The sequence below is a fragment of the Protomyctophum parallelum genome, assembly GCF_964188405.1.
Source record: "Protomyctophum parallelum genome assembly, chromosome: 13".
NCBI classification, from domain to species: Eukaryota; Metazoa; Chordata; class Actinopteri; order Myctophiformes; family Myctophidae; genus Protomyctophum; species Protomyctophum parallelum.
In genome coordinates, this window is record NC_139708.1 from 38,550,989 (window position 1) to 38,575,870 (window position 24,882).

The 24,882-nt window shown below is 46.1% G+C and overlaps 1 protein-coding gene across 2 annotated transcripts in view; it reads right to left on the reverse strand.

Moving 5' to 3' along the window:
* Positions 1-24,882, reverse strand: part of LOC310869938 (rho GTPase-activating protein 17-like) — a 121,913-nt gene that overhangs the window by 26,915 nt on the left and 70,116 nt on the right. For both annotated transcript variants that reach the window (XM_083780928.1, XM_083780929.1), the window contains exons 7-13: positions 22,770-22,872; positions 18,564-18,632; positions 18,090-18,171; positions 14,968-15,095; positions 10,114-10,225; positions 9,207-9,288; positions 8,656-8,736 (exon numbers count right to left, since the gene is read on the reverse strand). In XM_083780928.1, coding sequence (XP_083637054.1) covers positions 8,656-8,736; positions 9,207-9,288; positions 10,114-10,225; positions 14,968-15,095; positions 18,090-18,171; positions 18,564-18,632; positions 22,770-22,872 — 657 coding nt within the window. The remainder of the gene's footprint in view (positions 1-8,655; positions 8,737-9,206; positions 9,289-10,113; positions 10,226-14,967; positions 15,096-18,089; positions 18,172-18,563; positions 18,633-22,769; positions 22,873-24,882) is intronic.

The following is a 24,882-nucleotide window of genomic DNA, read 5'->3' on the forward strand; positions in this document are numbered from 1 at the left end:
AACGAGCTTTATGCATTTGATGTTGACGCCCACACGTGGTTCAAACCCAGGGTTTCTGGGACTGTTCCAGAGGGGATGAGCTACCACTCAGCCTGTGTCGTTGGGAAGGCCATGTTTATCCATGGAAGATCGCAGACTGGATCCAATAATGAGATCTACAAGTTGGACACCACCACGATGGTCTGGTCTTCAGTGGCAGGCACTGCGCTGCCTGCTACATCACATCACTCTGCCACCATCATCGGGACAAAGATGTTTGTGTTTGGGGGATGGGGCGCATCAGAGAACGGCCTCAAAATGTTTGACACAGAGACCAACCACTGGCAGAAGACACCTTCTGCACAGCCTCTTCCAGAAGGACGCGCAGGTCATTCAGCCTTCACCTGCAATGGAGAGCTGTACATATTTGGTGGCCTTAAATCTCAGTACTTCAATGATCTGTGGAAATACAATCCAGAGACTTTCTCCTGGAAGGAGGTTAAGCCCAAGGGGACCGGCCCGGTAACGGCGCTATATTGCTGCTGTTGCAGCGTGGGAGATCGTGTCATCCTCTTTGGAGGATGGCGTGATGTTGGCGTGGTTATCTTAGACCTCAGTCCTAGCCTCAAGACATTATGCAAGCTAGCAGTTATTCAGTCTGATCTGGATCAGTCTGAACTCCCACACGACATCAGGTGGGAACTGGCAGCCATGACTACCAAAAAATAAGAATAAAATCAAAACAGTGAGGCAAAACAAATAAAAAATGATATAAACTTGCAGCCATGACGACTAGCAACAGCAGCTGAATAAACCAACACATAATAAAACTAGAAAATACACACTGTCGTGGCATGTTGATCACATGACTATAGAGATAGTGTAAAGTGTAAACCGATTTGCGTGATGTATGGATAAAATGTCTACGAGTGATACGAACAAATGTGTTTTGCAAAAGTCGGCCTCATGGCGGCGCTATAACAGGCCGTTGTGGAAAAAATTGGGGGCGGACGTTCATCGTTGGCATCCACGGAGTGTGTGTGCACGGATTGGCGTCGGCCGGCCCAGTGTCATGCAAAAAGCTCTGTGTTGGCCAATCACAGCTGGCCTGTCCTACAAGAAGCTCTGTGTTGGCCAATCACAGCGGGCCTTTCATGCAAGAAGCTCCGTGTTGGCCAATCACAGCGGGCCTTTCCTACAAGAAGCTCCGAATGAATGAATGAATGAATGAATGAATTTTAATTTTCGTGTCTTGTCGTTAAGACCCATCCCTTACGGGATTATAAAACACCAACAGCATAAATTAACAATATCACGTTCACTTCCCACACAGAAGTTACACCAAGTATTTGATGAAACAAAAACAGAAATAAGCGATAACATAAAAATAAAATACATCACATATAAGTTTTCTTTGTCCGTATGTCACAAGCTTTCTCTATATATTCTGCTTATGCAAATATCTTTTGTTCGAAAATCCAACTCAGTCGCTCTGCATCACTTAACCACATCAGATCTATATTTTTACATCTGTTAAATAACTTTTCAGTTCTCAGCTGTGGTTTGTACAATATGTCCTGTGACCATTTCTTCTGAAAAAAACTATAAAGTGTGTCTTTAACCGTGGAGATGTTTACAACCCTGTTATTTAGAAAGCTGTCATGTAACCCAGTTCGTACAAGAGTGTCCTCTATTGCACTCGCCCATGCACCTTTTACTGATACATCCCAGTTGAAAATCTTCCTAGCAACTCTGTTCTCTGGCATTCTGATTAGTCAGTTCCATAAGGCCATCATGCTGCCTCTCCACCTTATCTCACACGGCTCCAGTCCCATCCCATGTCCCCTATTATTGCCAATACAGGCGCAAATGTATGCACTCCTAGAAAGTACCGTATGGCTCTATTCTGAACCATTTGTCCCTTCATATTCATGTTTGAGCCCCATATTCCCGCAATATAATCCATGACAGGGCAGACACACGTGTGAAACAGTTTGCAGTAGGCATTATCCCAAATCACCCAGCCGTTTGGTTTTGGCTATTATGATTAGATTATTATCTTTTCTGCTCTGTAAAGCACTTTGAGCTGCATTTATGTATGAAAGGTGCTATATAAATAAAGTTTATTATTATTATTACCTGCAGATCCTGCCAATACCGATGTACCATATTCATGAAGTAAATGTTCATCCAAGTTAAAGGTATATTCAGTGATTTCACTAAAAAAAAACGTAGGTTTCGTTTTTGGCTAGGTGGCAAAGCCTTTCATCCAATCAGGATAGAGAGCCAAAAACGAAACCTAAGGTTTTTTGACCCCCATGGGGTTAACTGGGGGACAGGGAGGAACTCCTTATATGGTCAGCACACTCTATAGTAGAGAGGATTATCACACCAAAACAAAAAATAAGTGATATTTGAAATCACTGAATATACCTTTAAGACCCAACTATTTGTCATTTTCAACATACTCCGTGTTGGCCAATCACAGGCGGGCCTTTCCTACAAGAAGCTCCGTGTTGGCCAATCACAGCTGGCCTTTCCGACAAGAAGCTTTCCGTGTTGGCCAATCACAGCTGGCCTTTCCGACAAGAAGCTCCGTCTTGCAAGTGAAAGTAAAACAGACATTTTCTGTATTGCGTCCAACGAGGCTTCGACACACCACACAAACATGAAACACACCGAGGCCTGTGGGAAGGCTGTGACGACACACCACACAAACATGAAACACACCGAGGCCTGTAGGAAGGCTGTGACGACACACCACACAAACATGAAACACACCGAGGCCTGTGGGAAGGCTGTGACGACACACCACACAAACATGAAACACACCGAGGCCTGTGGGAAGGCTGTGACGACACACCACACAAACATGAAACACACCGAGGCCTGTAGGAAGGCTGTGACGACACACCACACAAACATGAAACACACAAGGCCTGTGGGAAGGCTGTGACGACACACCACACAAACATGAAACACACCGAGGCCTGTGGGAAGGCTGTGACGACACACCACACAAACATGAAACACACAAGGCCTGTGGGAAGGCTGTGACGACACACCACACAAACATGAAACACACCGAGGCCTGTGGGAAGGCTGTGACGACACACCACACAAACATGAAACACACCGAGGCCTGTAGGAAGGCTGTGACGACACACCACACAAACATGAAACACACCGAGGCCTGTAGGAAGGCTGTGACGACGACACACCACACAAACATGAAACGCACCGAGGCCTGTAGGAAGGCTGTTACGACACACCACACAAACATGAAACACACCGAGGCCTGTAGGAAGGCTGTGACGACACACCACACAAACATGAAACACACCGAGGCCTGTAGGAAGGCTGTGACGACACACCACACAAACATGAAACACACCGAGGCCTGTGGGAAGGCTGTGACGACACACCACACAAACATGAAACACACCGAGGCCTGTGGGAAGGCTGTGACGACACACCACACAAACATGAAACACACCGAGGCCTGTAGGAAGGCTGTGACGACACACCACACAAACATGAAACACACCGAGGCCTGTGGGAAGGCTGTGACGACACACCACACAAACATGAAACACACCGAGGCCTGTGGGAAGGCTGTGACGACACACCACACAAACATGAAACACACCGAGGCCTGTAGGAAGGCTGTGACGACACACCACACAAACATGAAACACACCGAGGCCTGTGGGAAGGCTGTGACGACACACCACACAAACATGAAACACACCGAGGCCTGTGGGAAGGCTGTGACGACACACCACACAAACATGAAACACACCGAGGCCTGTAGGAAGGCTGTGACGACGACACACCACACAAACATGAAACACACCGAGGCCTGTAGGAAGGCTGTGACGACACACCACACAAACATGAAACACACCGAGGCCTGTAGGAAGGCTGTGACGACACACCACACAAACATGAAACACACCGAGGCCTGTGGGAAGGCTGTGACGACACACCACACAAACATGAAACACACCGAGGCCTGTGGGAAGGCTGTGGCGACACACCACACAAACATGAAACACACCGAGGCCTGTGGGAAGGCTGTGACGACACACTAGAGCTTTAATCGGGCCTAAGATGTTGAGCCCGACCCGGCCGAGCCCGACCCGGCCCAGCCCGACAGAAGTTCAGCCCGGGCCCGGCTCGAAGCCCGTTTATATAATTGACAAAGTGAGACCGACCCGGACCGAAACCGGACATTTATTCTAAACAAGCTTAATTGCTGCAGGCAGCCGTTTTTCTCATCAAATCTTAATGTGTTAAGAACATCAGTCATTGTACCCATGTCCAACGGTCTTTATTAAAAAACAAAACACACAGCTTGGACTGGAGCAAATATAAATGTTACAACGCTATTATTGTAATTACCATCCTAATGAAGGAACATATTATAGCGGCCGATACATTTGGAAAGCCTCAATCAGAGCCGGAGGACACGGCAGCCAAACTAAGTTCACAATGTCCTTGGATATACAAAAGTGCTTTTTTATATTTAGCAGACAAAAGAAACCTATGCTTAATAGCGATAGCGAATAATTTTTCCATGCACAATTGTATCGCTATTAGCGATACAATTGTGCATGGAAAAATTATAGGCTATTGCGCTGCATCATGGCCGCAGCAGTGCGGCAATTTAACAATCAACAAACAAGTCTTTACATTGTGCTATACTAAAATAAACAAGTCTGCACATGAATTATCCTATACCTATAGGATGCATTAAATAAAAGCCAAGGATAACGAAATGAAATATGTGAACATAGGCCTTCATGCCTTACAACAAGTTCAACATGAAAACAATAAAGAATAAATAAATAATAATATCAGTCCGAGTCCAATAACAAAAAGCATTTCCTGAATAAATTCAAATGTAAAAATAGGCAAAATAAAATAACCAATATTTGTTATATTAGTCCGTAAACAAAGCATAAACACAGCTATAGAACACAACAGTTCAACACTCCAATGCAAGGCAGTTTCTCGTTCCAAAGCACCACAAGATTGAGTGTAGGATATTTGTCTCCCTCGAGTTCCTTCTGAGCTTCGTAGAAAGGCTTCAGGAAGTAAATTAAAAAGCTCAGTGTGTCCGGGCCAATTTTTTCGATCCTTTCACTCTCTCCCTTCACTTCCAGTTTAGCTTGAAGCTCATTGTAAACGGCCTTGATAGATGTCAGTGTGAGGTAAACTGTGCTGAACCGGGTGTCCCCCATTTGCAAGAGAGTTTTGGTCAAGTCAGCTGTGAGCCCGCTCTGTTTAACAAACCTCACCAACTCCTTTGCAGCAGTAAGTGTATCTGACATGTCAGGACAGCCATCCGCCTCCAGCTCTTTGATGTCAAGTCCATGACGTAACACTGTGTTGAGTACGTGGTCAATGCAGTCGAGTCGGTGGTATGGACGCAAAGCCAGCATAATGTTGCTGCCCTGATCAGTAACCCACACAATTCTATTCAGAGCAGCGGGATCAATGCCAAAAGTGTTGCATAGCTTGTTGACAATCTCCCGTCTGATATTCTCTCCAGTCTTTGGCTCATCCGATGGGAACATCGAGGTTGACAGTGTGTGTGCCTCAAGTTTCATCTCCTCTGTTATGAAATGGCATGTGATCGTCAGATAACTTATTTTCCGATAGTCGTCGGTCCACATATCTGTTGTCATGCCGACAGTGCCACCGTTGAGAAAACCCTGTATCCTCTCTGCCAAGGATTCCCTCTTCTCGTTTGCCAAGCGAGTACACCAGTTAGCAATTGTAACATTGCATGGCATAACTGAGCTAAGTGCAACTCTCCCGTGTGCAGCACCCACGTTAATGAGCTCTTGTGCCAGCTCTCCAAAGCCGTCTCCATTCACGATATTAAACGGCCTAATATCTTTACAGCAAAAGCTGACACATTTCTCTGTGACTTTTTGTTTCACCTTTAAAGGCATGTTTTTGGGGGTAGTTGTTAGAAACGATGCCACACTTGCCTGACCCGCTTGGACAGGGAGCCTCTTCACACCGGTCTGTGTGCCTTGCTAGACTGGAGGTCCCCGTATTTTTGCTGCTGTGTTTCAACACATCCTTGCAGCGTTTGCACTGCACAAAATCAACTTGATCATTGTTCTCATCATGCACCTTGTCAAAGTTCTTCCATACCTCAGACTTCAGCTTTTTGCTTTCGTGCACAACTAAACCATAATCACCAGATGCGAGTCTCCTTTTTACTTCAGCGGGCTCCATGTTTTCTGTTTTTATTTTCACCTTTGCCGCGCAGTTTGTGTTCCGCCGACACGTAAAGTAAATCAATATTATTGGTCAAGGCAGGTCATGGGGGAGAGGGGGGTGGGTGCTTTGTCAATGTAAACGTATGTTTTCTCATGCCAATAAAGCCCTTTGAATTGAATTGAATTGGGTGCAAAAATTAAGAGCAGCAGCAACACGAACGCACATGTAACACACAAGCTGCTGTCTGTGCAGCGCAGCAGCGAGACAACGCGATAGCGGCGCAATATAATAATAATAATAATAATAACTAGAAAAAGTGCCCTTCCGGGCACAGGTCTCCACCAGGTTATCCACAGATCCGTGCAGTTAGAAGTAAAAACACTTTTCGGGCAGTTATAGCGCCACCTTGAGGCTGAGTTGAAATTGTTCATGTGGCATTTCGTCCTCGGCCTAGTGGGAATGTGGGTGCACAATTTCACGGAAATCACGCGATGTGTTCATGATTTGCAGCATTTTGTTTGAAACTGAGCACTCCTGTGAACTTTGGAAGCCAATCTTAACCAATCAGGATGGAGTCTGATAAATCTGAAAGACCCGTTTCGTTGAATGGCTCTAGAGAGACTGTGTACCAATTTGCGTGATGTTTGGACAAAATCTGTAGGTGTACTGTGCAAAAACTTGTTTTGCACAAAGCGGCCTCCTGGTGGCGCTATAACAGGCCGTTCTGGAAAGTTTGGGGCAGAGGTTCATGGTTGGCATCCAGGGAGTGTGTGTGCAAAATATGGCATCGACCGGGTTAACGGTGGCCGAGATTAGCTGTTCACGGACACACGGACGGACGGACGGACGGACACACAAACGGACGGACGGAGTGCAAAACATACTCTCCCCACATGCCTTCGGCCTGGTGGAGACAATAATAATAATATCTATACCAGCAACACGAACGCACATGTTACACACAAGCTGCTGTCTGTGCGGCGCAGCGCAGCAGCGAGACAACGTGGCGGCGCAAAAAATATAATAATAATAATAATATACCAGCAAGTTAGCAACACGGCACGAACGCACATGTTACACACAAGCTGCTGTCTGTGCGGCGCAGCGCAGCAGCGAGACAACGCGGCGGCGCAAAAAATATAATAATAATAATAATATACCAGCAAGTTAGCAACACGGCACGAACGCACATGTTACACACAAGCTGCTGTCTGTGCGGTGCAGCGCAGCAGCGAGACAACGCGGCAGCGGCGCAAAATATATATAACTAGAAAAAGTGCCCTTCCGGGCACAGGTCTCCACCAGGTTATCCACAGATCCGTGCAGTTAGAGGTAAAAACACTTTTCGGCCAGTTATAGCGCCACCTTGAGGCTGAGTTGAAATTGTTCATGTGGCATTTCGTCCTCGGCCTAGTGGGAATGTGGGTGCACAATTTCAGGGAAATCACGCGATGTGTTCATGATTTGCAGCATTTTGTTTGAAACTGAGCACTCCTGTGAACTTTGGAAGCCAATCTTAACCAATCAGGATGGAGTCTGATAAATCTGAAAGACCCGTTTGGTTGAATGGCTCTAGAGAGACTGTGTACCAATTTGCGTGATGTTTGGACAAAATCTGTAGGTGTACTGTGCAAAAACTTGTTTTGCACAAAGCGGCCTCCTGGTGGCGCTATAACAGGCCGTTCTGGAAAGTTTGGGGCAGAGGTTCATGGTTGGCATCCAGGGAGTGTGTGTGCAAAATATGGCATCGACCGGGTTAACGGTGGCCGAGATTAGCTGTTCACGGACACACGGACACACGGACGGACGGACGGACGGACACGCGGACGGACGGAGTGCAAAACATACTCTCCCCACATGCCTTCGGCCTGGTGGAGACAATAATAATATGAATAATATCATATATAAAATGACTAGCCCGTCCCGACCCAAAGCCCGACACATACATAACAAATTGGAGTCGGCCCGGACCGAGCCCGGACCGACCCGTCTACGACACACCACACAAACATGAAACACACCGAGGCCTGTAGGAAGGCTGTGACGACGACACGCGCGCGCGGCACGGAGAAAGAACGGGCGCCATAGACTCGAGTGCACCAGATTAAGGGATTCTAGTTACAATACAAATACGACACGATACATATTGGTGGAAAACTCTAGGTGTATTTACAGAGAAAGGAGAGGGCAGAGGATGGTGGTATGGCAAGGTGTTAATCTAAGCATAGAGTTGTATTTTGAGATTTTAGTTTAGTGTTTGGTTAGGGAAACGAGACCTTTAGGAGAGGGGAGGGGATGGGAGGGAGAGGAGAGGAGAGGAGAGGAGAGGAGAGGAGAGGAGAGGAGAGGAGAGGAGAGGAGAGGAGAGGAGAGGAGAGGAGAGGAGAGGAGAGGAGAGGAGAGGAGAGGAGACAGGTTAGATCAGAGCTCCTATACCTGAAGTTGGCCTTGTGGTTCTTTGGTAAGCTGTCACATGTCACCCACAACGCCTGGAGCCTCTTGTCTGGGTCAGACACACTGAAAATACATGCACACAGGCGCACGCGCACACACACGCGCACACACACACACACACACACACACACACACACACACACACACACACACACACACACACACACACACACACACATACACACACACACACACACACGCAAATATTTACTCTTTATGAGAACATTTAAACTAACATCAAGGAATACTTTGCTTGAAGTGTAAACATACCAATGTATGCACAGCGTGTGTGTGTGTGTGTGTGTGTGTGTGTGTGTTTGAGAGCAGGAAGTAATTAGTATAAGTCTGTGTGTGCATGCATGTGTGTGTGTGTGTGTGTGTGTGTGTGTGTGTGTGTGTGTGTGTGTGTATGTGTGTATGTGCGCAAGCGTGCGTAAGTGTGTGCGTGTGTGTGCATGTGTGTGTGTGTATGTGCGCATGCGTGAGTGTGTGCGTGTGTGTGCGTGTGTGTGCATGTGTGTGTGTGTTCTTACTTGGACGCTTGAGTCCAGTCATCGTACAGACTGAAGGTCATGAGAGGTTCAGGGAGTTCACGGAGGTAGGACTTCAGAGCTCCTACACAGTGAGAGCAGAAGCCTGTTAATGGCCTCTAGAGCAGTGGTGTTCAACCCTGTTCACATTATTTATTCACCGTTTGGTGACATTTAGACACAAAACTAAATATTATTTTCTTATCGTTACCGTGTCCAAAATTCCATGCTGTATTGATGTGGTAACATTAGGAGAGATATTGATTGATTGATTGATTGATGTATTTATTTACAGTTTGCAGAATTACAGTGCATTTCAAGCACAAACTCGATACAAATACCGTCAACTGTGAGTGGACGGCCCAATTAAAGCATTACTAGCGCGCCACCGAGTGGCGCGCTACGAGCTTGTAGGTCTGCTATTTTTTTTTAATCTAAGAACGACTGACGTAGAAGACATTTTTTTAATCTGATCTCAGGTCAGAATGGAAAACTGTCAGGATGTAGAAGACATTTTTAGAATCTGATCTCAGGTCAGAATGGAAAACTGTCAGGACGTATAGAAGACATTTTTTAGAATCTGATCTCAGGTCAGAATGGAAAACTGTCAGGATGTAGAAGACATTTTTTTAGAATCTGATCTCAGGTCAGAATGGAAAACTGTCAGGATGTAGAAGACATTTTTAGAATCTGATCTCAGGTCAGAATGGAAAACTGTCAGGATGTAGAAGACATTTTTAGAATCTGATCTCAGGTCAGAATGGAAAACTGTCAGGATGTAGTCAGAAGACATTTTTAGAATCTGATCTCAGGTCAGAATGGAAAACTGTCAGGATGTAGAAGACATTTTTAGAATCTGATCTCAGGTCAGAATGGGTTATTAATTATACACTGGACCACATGGTCGTACCGGCTACAGCGTGGGGGTCCGAGTAGAACTCCGACAGGTGGGAAGTGGAACAGTCCAATGCGGCCTTCAGCTTCTTCAGTTTAGAAGCGCCTGCTGCTATCCTGAAGATACCCTGTAGCAAGAACACGTATACAGTCAATGCAACAACAAAAACAATTCTTCTTCTAGCAGGGAAGCTGGAAGTACCCTCACTAAAAACGCCGGGACAACGCTCCACACGTCCCAAACTCTTCTCCCTTCTGGCTCCAAAACTGTGGAATGCACTTCCCATTGCAGTCAGAACTGCAGCATCACTCCCAATCTTCCGCCGTAGCCTGAAAACCCACCTTTTCAGACTCCATCATGGCCCATAGCACTTACCCTAACCCCCTTAGATAGCATTTCTGTAGACTTAGATAGCATTTGATACAGACTTATAGCATGTTATGTAGTCAGCACTATAATTGCATTGTATATAGTCATAGCACGCCATAGTACATAATGTATAGCATAGTAGTATATATGTATAGTTTATATGTATAGTCTCATAATATAGATATTCCACTGTTACTTTCTTAGCTTACGCAGGTTTTATGATAAATGCTTTTTGTGATGTATTCCCATGCTTTTGTTCTTGCTTATTGTAAGTCGCTCTGGATTAAGAGCGTCTGCTAAATGCCTAAATTGTAAATTGTAACAAAAATAATTCTTCTATTGTCTTCACGTTTTCTGAAAAACCTATGTTTCTATGTCAGTGGTGCTCAACTTTTTTCAAGTCAGAATTATCTGTAAATTTGGCCTCCGACCGTCATCTAAAAAAAAAAGATGTTCCAGGGACCCCCCGGAAGCGAAGATTTGAGTTTAAAACGCACGCTCTGAAATAATATATATATTCCAAAATGTGCGCCACATTTTCACGATTTTCCACTCGGTGCCACACTATGAGCTTGTAGATCTGCCATTTTTCAACAGTTAAATTATAACATAATGCTTAACCCATTCTGAACGGGAACCCATTTTTGCGTTAGCGTCATGTTATGCTTTAGCCTATTGAAAAATAGCAGATCTACAAGCTCATAATACGAGCTTGTAGGTCTGCTATTTTTGAAAAATCGAAGAACGACTGACATTTTTTAGAATCTGATCTCAGGTCAGAATGGGTTAATCAGACCAGTGTGTGTCCAGTGGAAACCTCGTATGAATCTGATCTCAGGTCAGAATGGCAGACCTACAACCTTGTATGGCGACACTCGGTGGCGCGATACGAGCTTGTAGATCTGCTGTTTTTCAATAGCTAAAGCATAACATGATGCTAACACCAAAATGGGTTCCAGTTCAGAATGGGTTAAGCAGGCCGATGATGACAGAGGCGCCAGCGTCAACAACGACGAGGATGGCCATGGGCAAGGTCATGAATGAATTCCTGTCCTGGTGCAGTGATGGCTTCCTTGAACTTAACATCTCAACAACGAAAGAGATCTGTATCGACTTTAGACGCACCCGACACACACCCCCCCGTCATACCCAGAACAGTGTCATCCAAGGCCAGCCAGCGGAAATCTATAAGTATCTTGGCACGATCATCGATAATTAATTGAAATTTGACGCAAACACAATTTCAGACCCATACCTCCCTCCATACCTCCCTCCATCCATACCTCCATACCTCCCTCCATCCATCCATACCTCCCTCCATCCATACCTCCATACCTCCCTCCCTCCCTCCCTCCATACCTCCCTCCCTCCATACCTCCCTCCCTCCCTCCATACCTCCCTCCCTCCATACCTCCCTCCCTCCCTCCATACCTCCCTCCCTCCATACCTCCCTCCCTCCATACCTCCCTCCCAACATACCTCCCTCCCTCCATACCTCCCTCCATACCTCCCTCCATCCATACCTCCCTCCATCCATACCTCCCTCCATCCATACCTCCATACCTCCCTCCATCCATACCTCCCTCCCTCCATACCTCCCTCCCTCCATACCTCCCTCTGCCACTCAGGTGGAAGAGCGCATCACTGCATGCCTGGCTGACATCTCACAGTGGATGTCCTCCAACCACCTCAAGCTGAACCCAGACAAGACTGAGCTTCTCTTCTTCCCAGCTAAGTCCTGCCCTATGCGGGAGCTAACTATTTCCGTAGACAACGCCCTGGTAACGTCTGTCCCAACAGCCAGGAATCTTGGTGTTGTCCTGGACAGTCAGCTCTCGTTCAAAGCTCACATCACAGCTGTCACTCGATCATGTAGGTTCACACTCTATAACATACGACAAATTAGACCGTTCCTCACCCAGGAATCAGCCCAGCTCCTAATCCAGACAACAGTCTTGTCAAAACTCGACTATTGTAACTCAATTTACAATTTAGGCATTTAGCAGACGCTCTTAATCCAGAGCGACTTACATTTAAGCAAGAACAAAAGCATGGGAATACATCACATAAAAGCATTTATCATGAGACATGCGTAAGCTAAGAAGGTAACAGTGGAATATCTATATGATGAAACTATACATACACTATACATAATAAACTATACATATTCACTACTATGCTATACATATGTACTATGGCGTGCTATGACTATATACAATACAATTATAGTGCTGTCTACATAACATGCTATAAGTCTGTGTCAAATGCTATCTAAGCCAACAGAAATGCTATCTAAGGGGTTAGGGTAAGTGCTATGGGCCATGATGGAGTCTGAAAAGGTGGGTTTTCAGGCTACGGCGGAAGATTGGGAGTGATGCTGCAGTTCTGACTGCAATGGGAAGTGCATTCCACAGTTTTGGAGCCAGAAGGGAGAAGAGTTTGGGACGTGTGGAGCGTTGTCCCGCGTTTTTAGTGAGGGTACTTCCAGTTTCCCTGCGTTGGCTGATCTGAGTGCTCCCTCCTTACTGGCCTACCAGCATGTGCACTTAAGCCTCTCCAGCTGATCCAAAATGCAGCAGCTCGCTTGGTCTTCAACCAGCCAAAATTCTCACATGTCTCCCCCCTGCTCCGCTCCCTCCACTAGCTCCCGGTCGCTGCCCGCACAGAATACAAAACTCTGATGCTGGCATTCAAAGCAACCAAAGGTATGGCTCCCCCATATCTTACAAGTATGATTGAACCCTACAAACCCTCCCGCGCACTCAGATCAGCCAACGCAGGGAAACTGGAAGTACCCTCACTAAAAACGCCGGGACAACGCTCCACACGTCCCAAACTCTTCTCCCTTCTGGCTCCAAAACTGTGGAATGCACTTCCCATTGCAGTCAGAACTGCAGCATCACTTCCAATCTTCCGCCGTAGCCTGAAAACCCACCTTTTCAGACTCCATCATGGCCCATAGCACTTACCCTAACCCCTTAGATAGCATTTCTGTTGGCTTAGATAGCATTTGACACAGACTTATAGCATGTTATGTAGACAGCACTATAATTGTATTGTATATAGTCATAGCACGCCATAGTACATATGTATAGCATAGTAGTGAATATGTATAGTTTATTATGTATAGTGTATGTATAGTTTCATCATATAGATATTCCACTGTTACCTTCTTAGCTTATACGCATGTTTCATGATAAATGCTTTTATGTGATGTATTCCCATGCTTTTGTTCTTGCTTAAATGTAAGTCGCTCTGGATTAAGAGCGTCTGCTAAATGCCTAAATTGTAAATTGTAATACCTCCCTCCATACCTCCCTCCATCCATACCTCCATACCTCCCTCCCTCCATACCTCCCTCCATCCATACCTCCATACCTCCCTCCATACCTCCATACATACCTCCCTCCCTCCCTCCATACCTCCCTCCCTCCATACCTCCCTCCCTCCATCCCTCCCTCCATACCTCCCTCCCTCCCTCCATACCTCCCTCCATCCATACCTCCATACCTCCCTCCATACCTCCCTCCATCCATACCTCCATACCTCCCTCCATACCTCCCTCCCTCCATCCCTCCCTCCATACCTCCCTCCCTCCCTCCATACCTCCCTCCATCCATACCTCCATACCTCCCTCCATACCTCCATACATACCTCCCTCCATACCTCCCTCCCTCCATCCCTCCCTCCATACCTCCCTCCCTCCCTCCATACCTCCCTCCCTCCATACCTCCCTCCCTCCCTCCATCCCTCCCTCCATACCTCCCTCCCTCCCTCCATACCTCCCTCCCTCCATCCATCCATCCATCCATACCTCCCTCCATCCATCCATCCATCCATCCATCCATCCATACCTCCCTCCCTCCATACCTCCCTCCCTCCCTCCATACCTCCCTCCCTCCATCCATCCACCCATACCTCCCTCCCTCCATCCATCCATCCATCCATCCATACCTCCCTCCCTCCCTCCCTCCATCCATCCATCCATCCATACCTCCCTCCCTCCTCCCTCCATACCTCCCTCCCTCCATACCTCCCTCCATACATCCCTCCCTCCCTCCCTCCGTACCTCCCTCCCTCCATACCTCCCTCCATACCTCCCTCCATCCATACCTCCCTCCATCCATACCTCCCTCCATCCATACCTCCCTCCCTCCATCCCTACCTCCCTCCCTCCCTCCCTCCATACCTCCCTCCCTCCATCCCTACCTCCCTCCCTCCCTCCCTCCATACCTCCCTCCCTCCCTCCATACCTCCCTCCCTCCCTCCCTCCATACCTCCCTCCCTCCATACATCCCTCCCTCCCTCCCTCCATCCCTCCCTCCCTCCCTCATACCTCCCTCCATACCTCCCTCCCTCCATACCACCCTCCATACCTCCCTCCCTCCCTCCATACCTCCCTCCATACCTCCCTCCCTCCATACCTCCCTCCCTCCCTCCATACCTCCCTCCCTCCATACCTCCCTCCATACCTCCATACCTCCCTCCCTCCCTCCATACCTCCTCCTTCATGCCACTCTCCAGCAGCATCATGACGCAGGCCTCGAGCGGCAGGGCGATCTCTCTGCCGCTCCTCTTCAGGTGCTCCTCCAGGGAGGTGCCGTAGGCCGGCTTCTCCATCCACGAGTCTGTACGGGAGGAGCAACCACGGAGTTAAAAACATCCACGAGTCTATACGGGAGGAGCAACCACGGAGTTAAAAACATCCACGAGTCTGTACGGGAGGAGCAACCACGGAGTTAAAAACATCCACGAGTCTGTACGGGAGGAGCAACCACGGAGTTAAAAACACCCACGAGTCTATACGGGAGGAGCAACCACGGAGTTAAAAACATCCACGCGTCTATACGGGAGGAGCAACCACGGAGTTAAAAACATCCACGAGTCTATACGGGAGGAGCAACCACGGAGTTAAAAACATCCACGAGTCTGTAAGGGAGGAGCAACCACGGAGTTAAAAACATCCACGAGTCTGTACGGGAGGAGCAACCACGGAGTTAAAAACATCCACGAGTCTATACGGGAGGAGCAACCACGGAGTTAAAAACATCCACGAGTCTGTACGGGAGGAGCAACCACGGAGTTAAAAACATCCACGAGTCTGTACGGGAGGAGCAACCACGGAGTTAAAAACATCCACGAGTCTATACGGGAGGAGCAACCACGGAGTTAAAAACATCCACGAGTCTGTACGGGAGGAGCAACCACGGAGTTAAAAACATCCACGAGTCTGTACGGGAGGAGCAACCACGGAGTTAAAAACATCCACGAGTCTGTACGGGAGGAGCAACCACGGAGTTAAAAACATCCACGAGTCTGTACGGGAGGAGCAACCACGGAGTTAAAAACATCCACGCGTCTGTAAGGGAGGAGCAACCACGGAGTTAAAAACATCCACGCGTCTATACGGGAGGAGCAACCACGGAGTTAAAAACATCCACTTTGAAAGAATATTATATTCAAAGGTTTTTGCGCCACATTGTTACGATTTTTAAAAAATAGCAGCTTGTTAGATCTGCTATTTTTCAATAGCTAAAGCTAGTGTTGTAGTTCTCGAGACATGGTCTCGTCTCGAGACCAAATTTTCGTGGTCTCGGTCTCGCGCTTCTCGCCTTTTTTTTGTCTTGTGGTCTCGTCTCGGTCTCGCCCCTCATTTGTCTTGGTCTTGACTTGGTCTTGACTCGGACCAATTGTCTCGGGTCTCTTCCCCCACCGAGACCACTCGAGACGAGATGCAAAACGTTCTATTATATCAACCCGATCGCAAGGACTGAGAGAGTGAGAGGAGCCCATTCACATTTATTAATTAAAGACAGCTGTTTACGGAGAACAGCGCTGCATGACGTTCATAGAGTGTTGTAGTTCTCGAGACATGGACAAATTTTCGTGGTCTCGGTCTTGTCTCGGTCTCGCGCTTCTCGCCTTTTTTGTCTTGTGGTCTCGTCTCGGTCTCAACCCTCCAGGTCTTGGTCTTGGTCTCGGCCCCCTAGGCTCGCATCGGTCTTGGTCTCGGTCTCGGTCTCGACCCAGGTCTTGGTCTTGGTCTTGGTCTCGGCCCCATAGGCTCGCATCGGTCTTGGTCTCGGTCTCGACCCAGGTCTTGGTCTTGGTCTCGGCCCCATAGGCTCGCATCGGTCTTGGTCTTGGTCTCGACCCTCCTAGGTCTTGGTCTTGTCTTGGTCTCGCTTTAGGTGGTCTCGACTACAACACTAAAGCATAACATAATGCTGACACCAAAAGGGGTTCCCGCCCAAAATGGGGACTAGTGGACAAGGGATCCAGTATACTGTAAGAAATTTTACACTTGGTTGCACGCTGAAAATAGCAGATCTACAAGCTCACACCGTGTCGCGCTGCGAGCTTGTAGATCCGCTATTTTCAACAAGTGTAAAATATATAGCCATTACGAGGCTACAGGAGAACAACAGCAACGCGGCAGCAACAACGGACTTATTGGAACCTTCGTCCCGGTCGGGGCCGAAATCTCTCATCTCCGTTATTTAAACGGCCCACTGGATCACACTACAGCAGAAACCTCTCATCTCCGTTATTTAAACGGCCCACTGGATCACACTACAGCAGAAACCTCTCATCTCCGTTATTTAAACGGCCCACTGGATCGCACTACAGCAGAAACCTCTCATCTCCGTTATTTAAACGGCCCACTGGATCACACTACAGCAGAAACCTCTCATCTCCGTTATTTAAACGGCAGAAACCTCTCATCTCCGTTATTTAAACGGCAGAAACCTCTCATCTCCGTTATTTAAACGGCCCATTGGATCGCACTACAGCAGAAACCTCTCATCTCCGTTATTTAAACGGCCCATTGGATCGCACTACAGCAGAAACCTCTCATCTCCGTTATTTAAACGGCCCATTGGATCGCACTACAGCAGAAACCTCTCATCTCCGTTATTTAAACGGCCCATTGGATCGCACTACAGCGTCACACAAAACCACCAAAAAGTAGCAGATCCAAACAAGTGCAAAACGACACGTTTTTGAGCTTGTAGATCTGCTACTTTCGCTATCTTTGAATTTGAAATCCTGAAAAGTAACATAATGTGACCACCAGTGCCAGTGGTTTAATATACAAGGGGGCCATGGTCATTTTTCAGGTCTTTACATATTATGAAACTGCACACTGTAACCTTTCATATGATGTATTGCTCATTGAAATTGGGGGGAAATGAAGAAGATATGACCATTTGAAACTTGTTGAACCAGAATTCCCAAATTAGAGCATTCCCCCTTCAAAGCTTTCAGCAGTGATCTATGACTTTAGGGGGCGCTGTTTTCCTTCATTCCTCCATTATTCAACAGCAGAGTTGCCATGTCTGCTTATTATAATTAGTTGGCCTTGTTTCTAAAGAAAAATAATGCATAGGCCTACTGTACCAATTTATAATAATTTATAACCTGTTACTAAAATTTATTTGACAAAAAATAAAGTGTAGTTGATTATTTGGGCTTGTTTTAAAGTGTAGTTGATTATGGAGAGTTGGTAAAATAGCTATATTAGCCTGTTATTATTATTTGTCTCCAGGGACAAGATTTGTATTGTTGTAGAGCGGCTATTTTGTGTGTCTGTCTGTCTGTCTGCCTGTCTGTCTGTTTACCTTGTTGTAACTGGATGTTGGGTATAGCGGTCTCTAAGGCCGCCAGGGACTTCCTGTGGTAATCTGCCTGAGACTCCAACAACTGACACACACACACACACACACACACACACACACACACACACACTCACACACACACACACACACACACACACACACGGCAAGATATAGACATGTGTATCGTAAGACAACGATGCTGAAATTGCTGAATATGATTGGAACCAAATGGACCCTTATGGGTCTGTAACTCTGAGAGTTACAAATGAGTTTACAAATGGAACCAAAACATTAACATTTATTTTACAATATAAATTGGGGTCCCAGAGATAGAACTGCCATTAAATGGGGGGGGGGGGGGGGTACGTAGACTAATGCATGTCAAACTGGGGGTCCTTGACATTTAAAGGTCTGGGAACCAACTGACATAAACCATTATGTAAAGTCACATTATACCGTACAGTGTACTGAACTCACCGTGAGATAGTAGCTGGCATAGTCGCTGTCTTTAGAAGAAAAGTTGTACATGTCAGCAGAAAGCTGGTCCTGTTGGGAGGAGACATAGGAGAGAGGATACGGTAAAAATGAGAGAGAATACGGTAAAAAGGAGAGGATACGGTAAAAAGGAGAGAGGATACGGTAAAAAGGAGAGAGGATACGGTAAAAAGGAGAGAGAATACGGTAAAAAGGAGAGAGGATACGGTAAAAAGGAGAGAGAATACGGTAAAAAGGAGAGAGGATACAGTAAAAAGGAGAGAGGATACGGTAATAGGAGAGAGGATACGGTAAAAAGGAGAGAAGATACGGTAAAAAGGAGAGAGGATACGGTAAAAAGGAGAGAGGATACGGTAAAAAGGAGAGAGGATACGGTAAAAAGGAGAGAGGATACGGTAAAAAGGAGAGAGGATACGGTAAAAAGAAGAGAGGATACGGTAAAAAGGAGAGAGAATACGGTAAAAAGGAGAGAGAATAAGGTAAAAAGGAGAGAGGATACGGTAAAAAGGAGAGAGAATATGGTAAAAAGGAGAGAGAATACAGTAAAAAGGAGAGAGGATACGGTAAAAAGGAGAGAGGATACGGTAAAAAGGAGAGAGGATACGGTAAAAAGGAGAGAGGATACGGTAAAAAGGAGAGAATACAGTAAAAAGGAGAGAAGATACAGTAAAAAGGAGAGAGAATACGGTAAAAAGGAGAGAGGATACGGTAAAAAGGAGAGAGGATACGGTAAAAAGGAGAGAGGATACAGTAAAAAGGAGAGAGGATACGGTAAAAAGGAGAGAGAATACAGTAAAAAGGAGAGAGGATACGGTAAAAAGGAGAGAGGATACGGTAAAAAGGAGAGAGGATACGGTAAAAAGGAGAGAGAATACAGTAAAAAGGAGAGAGGATACGGTAAAAAGGAGAGAGGATACGGTAAAAAGGAGAGAGGATACGGTAAAAAGAAGAGAGGATACGGTAAAAAGGAGAGAGAATACGGTAAATAGGAGAGAGAATACGGTAAATAGGAGAGAGGATACGGTAAAAAGGAGAGAGGATACGGTAAAAAGGAGAGAGAATACGGTAAAAAGGAGAGAGAATACGGTAAATAGGAGAGAGGATACGGTAAAAAGGAGAGAGGATACGGTAAAAAGGAGAGAGGATACGGTAAAAAGGAGAGAGGATACGGTAAAAAGGAGAGAGAATACGGTAAAAAGGAGAGAGGATACGGTAAAAAGGAGAGAGGATACGGTAAAAAGGAGAGAGGATACGGTAAAAAGGAGAGAGAATACGGTAATAGGAGAGAGAATACGGTAAAAAGGAGAGAGGATACGGTAATAGGAGAGAGAATACGGTAAAAATGAGAGAGAATACGGTAATAGGAGAGAGAATACGGTAAAAAGGAGAGAGAATACGGTAAAAAGGAGAGAGGATACGGTAAAAAGGAGAGAGAATACGGTAAATAGGAGAGAGAATACGGTAATAGGAGAGAGAATACGGTAAAAAGGAGAGAGAATACGGTAATAGGAGAGAGAATACGGTAAAAAGGAGAGAGAATACGGTAAAAAGGAGAGAGGATACGGTAAAAAGGAGAGAGAATACAGTAATAGGAGAGAGGATACGGTAAAAAGGAGAGAGAATACGGTAAAAAGGAGAGAGGATACGGTAAAAAGGAGAGAGAATACAGTAATAGGAGAGAGGATACGGTAAAAAGGAGAGAGAATACGGTAATAGGAGAGAGAATACGGTAAAAAGGAGAGAGAATACGGTAAAAAGGAGAGGATACGGTAAAAAGGAGAGAGAATACGGTAATAGGAGAGAGAATACGGTAAAAAGGAGAGAGAATACGGTAATAGGAGAGAGAATACGGTAAAAAGGAGAGAGAATACGGTAAAAAGGAGAGGATACGGTAAAAAGGAGAGAGAATACGGTAATAGGAGAGAGAATACGGTAAAAAGGAGAGAGAATACGGTAAAAAGGAGAGAGGATACGGTAAAAAGGAGAGGATACGGTAAAAAGGAGAGAGGATACGGTAAAAAGGAGAGAGAATACGGTAAAAAGGAGAGGATACGGTAAAAAGGAGAGAGAATACGGTAATAGGAGAGAGAATGCGGTAGAACGTCCACCTGTGATGTCACGTGGGTGCCAACTCTTTGATGGAGTCCAGATGACAAGGCAATGGAACTTTAAAGATGGAGTGCCACAATTATTTTCCACAGTTTTTCATGTGTCTATGAGGTGACAGCACTTCATTAGACACCCTGGAGTCTACTGTATGTGTCTATGAGGTGACAGTACTTCATTAAGACACCCGGGAGTCTACTGTATGTGTCTATGAGGTGACAGTACTTCATTAGACACCCTGGAGTCTACTGTATGTGTCTATGAGGTGACAGTACTTCATTAAGACACCCGGGAGTCTACTGTATGTGTCTATGAGGTGACAGTACTTCATTAGACACCCTGGAGTCTACTGTATGTGTCTATGAGGTGACAGCACTTCATTAAGACACCCTGGAGTCGTTCTTATGTGCAATGGTGTATTAACTTTGTATTTAGAGTTCCTTCCTGGAGGCTGAACCCTTGACAGTCAAACGGGCCAATGAAATAAACAGTAATATAGTGACATCACACTATCAGCCCCTCCCCCTAACTCCTCCCCCTTTATCATACAACTACAGCTGTGGGTGTGGCCACAACAGGCCAAACCAGGCATACTTAATGAACTGGTGGGCGTGCCCACCTAAAAACATTTTAACAAATACTGTACACTCTTTTGAAAATAAATTACCTCCTTATATAACAATAAAACCTGAGGATCATGTTTTAGGGTGGGAAAAAATCATGGCACTCCATCTTTAACCCATTTTGGGCGGGTACCCCGTTTTGGTGTTTCAAGCATTATGTTACTTTAGCTATTGAAAAAAATAGCAGATCTGCAAACTCGTAGCGCGGGCGGCAAAAATCATGAATACGTGCACATTCGTTTAAAGGTATATTCAGTGATTTCACTCAAAAAACCTTAGGTTTCGTTTTTGGCTGGGACCTAAGCCTTTCATCCAATCAGGATAGAGAGCCAAAAACGAAACCTAAGGTTTTTTGACCCCCAGGGGTTAACTGGGGACAGGGAGGAACTCCTTATATGGTCAGCACACTCTATAGTAGAGAGGATTATCACAACAAAACAAAAAAAATAAGTGATATTTGAATTAAGTGAAATCACTGAATATACCTTTAATAGGATATATATAACATATTTTATTCAAATTATTCTTTGTTTCTGGGAGGTCCCTGGACCCCCATCTGAAAATGTGTTATGTATGAGTTAAAAACGCTCTCTGAAAGATTATATATTCAAAGATGTACGCCACATTTTCACGATTAAAAAAAAATAGCAGCCCTACATTTATAGTGACTCATAGGAATAGACTAAGTGACAACCAGGAATAGTCTGGTGACCACCGGAGAGACGGGTGGCAGCCGGAAATTAGACGGCACCCGGGAGCAGTATGGGTTAGCGCCCCAGCCTGTGTCTTCCGTGCCCAACAAACCCACGGTGAGGCCTTTAGGAGGGCCATGCAAGCCTCAAGCGGAGCCTGCGGCACCACCAAGGGCAAGGTGGAGTCTGCGGAACCGTTGCGGCTTGAGAATCCACCATTCCTGAATAAAGTGCCTGGTGCTGGGAGTCTGGTGCAACTCACAGGGCCTGACCTGGTGAGAGCAGGAGTGGACCTGGTGAGACGTAGGAGGGGCCCGGACAGGTGTCAACCCACAGAGCCTAGTCCTTCCATGTGCCAGAATGGTACCTCCCAGTCCCGGCAGAGTAGTTCAGGAGGAACGGATTGTGTGGCCCTGGTTTTTCCCTAATGGGACTTATCGAGGGTAGCTACTGGGACGTAAGTCGGGACTTGATCACTCCCGGCTGGGTCACCTGAGTGAGGGGTATGATGTTGCGAGACCCGAAACCCTGATGACCTTGGGATACATCACTGAGGATACGTCCCAGGTGCATCCATTTATGTATGTATTTTGTCATACAAGCTCGTAGCGTCTGCTATTTTTCCAATAGCTAAAGTATAACATAATGCTTTAAAATACCAAAAGGGGTTCCAGCCCCAAAATGGGTTAAAGGTTGAGAACCACTTCGACGATGCGATAACGCGAAAGGCTGAAACGTGTGAAATGCGTCTGTGTGTTTTCAGTTACCTTGCATATTTCTACTTTATTGAGCGCCTCCTCCATCTCGTCTTTGAGCGAGTCCACCTTGGCCGCCATGGCCTGGTTGCTGGACTTGGTGGCCTGGTACCACCTAGTATACGGACAAGAGTCATGTGGTCAACGATAACATGGTAATTGGTACCACCTAGTATACGGACAAGAGCCCCCCCCCCCACCTCCACACGTATAAACGGTACTTTTTGGCCAGAAAGGGGATTTTGCTTCCCTCTACTGATATTGCCCAGAGAACTGCTTCATAGAGAATATTTTTCCTCCGGTGAATAAAAATCCCTTTCTGGCCAAAAAGTACCATTTATACGTGTGGTGGGAGGGCTCAGAGTGCGTCCACTAAGGAAAGTAGGCTTTCTAATGACACAACCCGCCTTTGTTTTGGTGAGTAGCAAAAACGTTCTTTTTATTTACGCCAAAGAGGAGAGGCTGGTCTGATTTCCATTTGAGATTTAAAACGGAAAGTCCCATAGCCTTACTGCGCGGGGCAGAATGGTAGAAGCAGTAGAAGGCTATGGACCAGAGCTAAAGTCCCATAGCCTTACTGCGCAGGGCAGAATGGTAGAAGCAGTAGAAGGCTATGGACCAGAGCTAAAGTCCCATAGCCTTACTGCGCAGGGCAGAATGGTAGAAGCAGTAGAAGGCTATGGGGACCAGAGCTAAAGTCCCATAGCCTTACTGCGCAGGGCAGAATGGTAGAAGCAGTAGAAGGCTATGGGGACCAGAGCTAAAGTCCCATAGCCTTACTGCGCAGGGCAGAATGGTAGAAGCAGTAGAAGGCTATGGGGACCAGAGCTAAAGTCCCATAGCCTTACTGCGCAGGGCAGAATGGTAGAAGCAGTAGAAGGCTATGGACCAGAGCTAAAGTCCCATAGCCTTACTGCGCAGGGCAGAATGGTAGAAGCAGTAGAAGGCTATGGGGACCAGAGCTAAAGTCCCATAGCCTTACTGCGCAGGGCAGAATGGTAGAAACCGTAGAAGGCTATGGACCATAGCTAAGTGGTTCCCAAACGCATTCGTGGCAAGGACCCCCAAAATGACATGTATTAGCCTGCGGACCCCCATTGGTATACGGCTCTAGCAGTCACTTTCAACCGTTTTCATGTGGAGGACCCCCAGTTTGACATGCATTAAGCTACACGGACGCCCATTTTAACTGCATTTATATCTCTGGGGGGACCCCAAATTATATTGTAAAAATCTATGTTAATTTAAAGGACAACTTTAGTTTTTTTTTCAACCAAGGTTCATGTTTTAGGTTGTTATTAGAGAAAGTAAAAGATGAGTGTTCCTTTTTTTTCATTTGCTGCTTTCTTTCGTTTTAGGGATTTTAGCTCTTTTTGACAGGGGGGCGGGGGCATTCGAGCATGGGGCTATTTACTATAGTCCTAATAAACCCCAAGAAATTACATCTGGCCACAGAAGATCACAGGATCTACTGAATGTGAAGGTAGCCTACTGGGGAAAGGCTTATGTGTGTATAGGCTCAATATGTCTGTCACATTCAATAGATCCTGTGATCTTTTGTGGTCAGATGTAATTTCTTGGGGTTTATTAGGACTATAGTAAATCAAAAATCAAAACCCAAATAATATTTGGTAAATAAATACATATTTAGCCCCATGCTCGAATGCCCCCGCCCCCCTGTCAAAAACTGCTAAAATCCCCAAAACAAAAGAAAGCAGCAAATGAAAGAAATTTAACACTCACCCTTTAGTTTCTCTAATAACAACCTAAAACATGAAAAAATGAAAAAAACTAAAGTTGTCCTTTAACTCTGAGAGTGTACAAATGGACACTCTCTGAGTCACCCAAGGGTCCATTTGGTTACAAATTATCATTTTGCTGGGGACTCCCTGGAACTGCCTCAAGAACCCCGGGGGGTCCCCATACCCCACTTTGGGAACCACTGATGTAGTCAACAATACCATAGTTCCACCTGTATACACACACGCACAGAGGCATGTGGTCAATGTCAGCAGTGATGATACGGTCATTGAAAGACTAATAATAGCGTAGCGTAGCCAGACTTATCTTGCGTAAGGCAATGCAAATTGCCCATGCAGTGATATTGTCTGGCTACGTTAGCGAG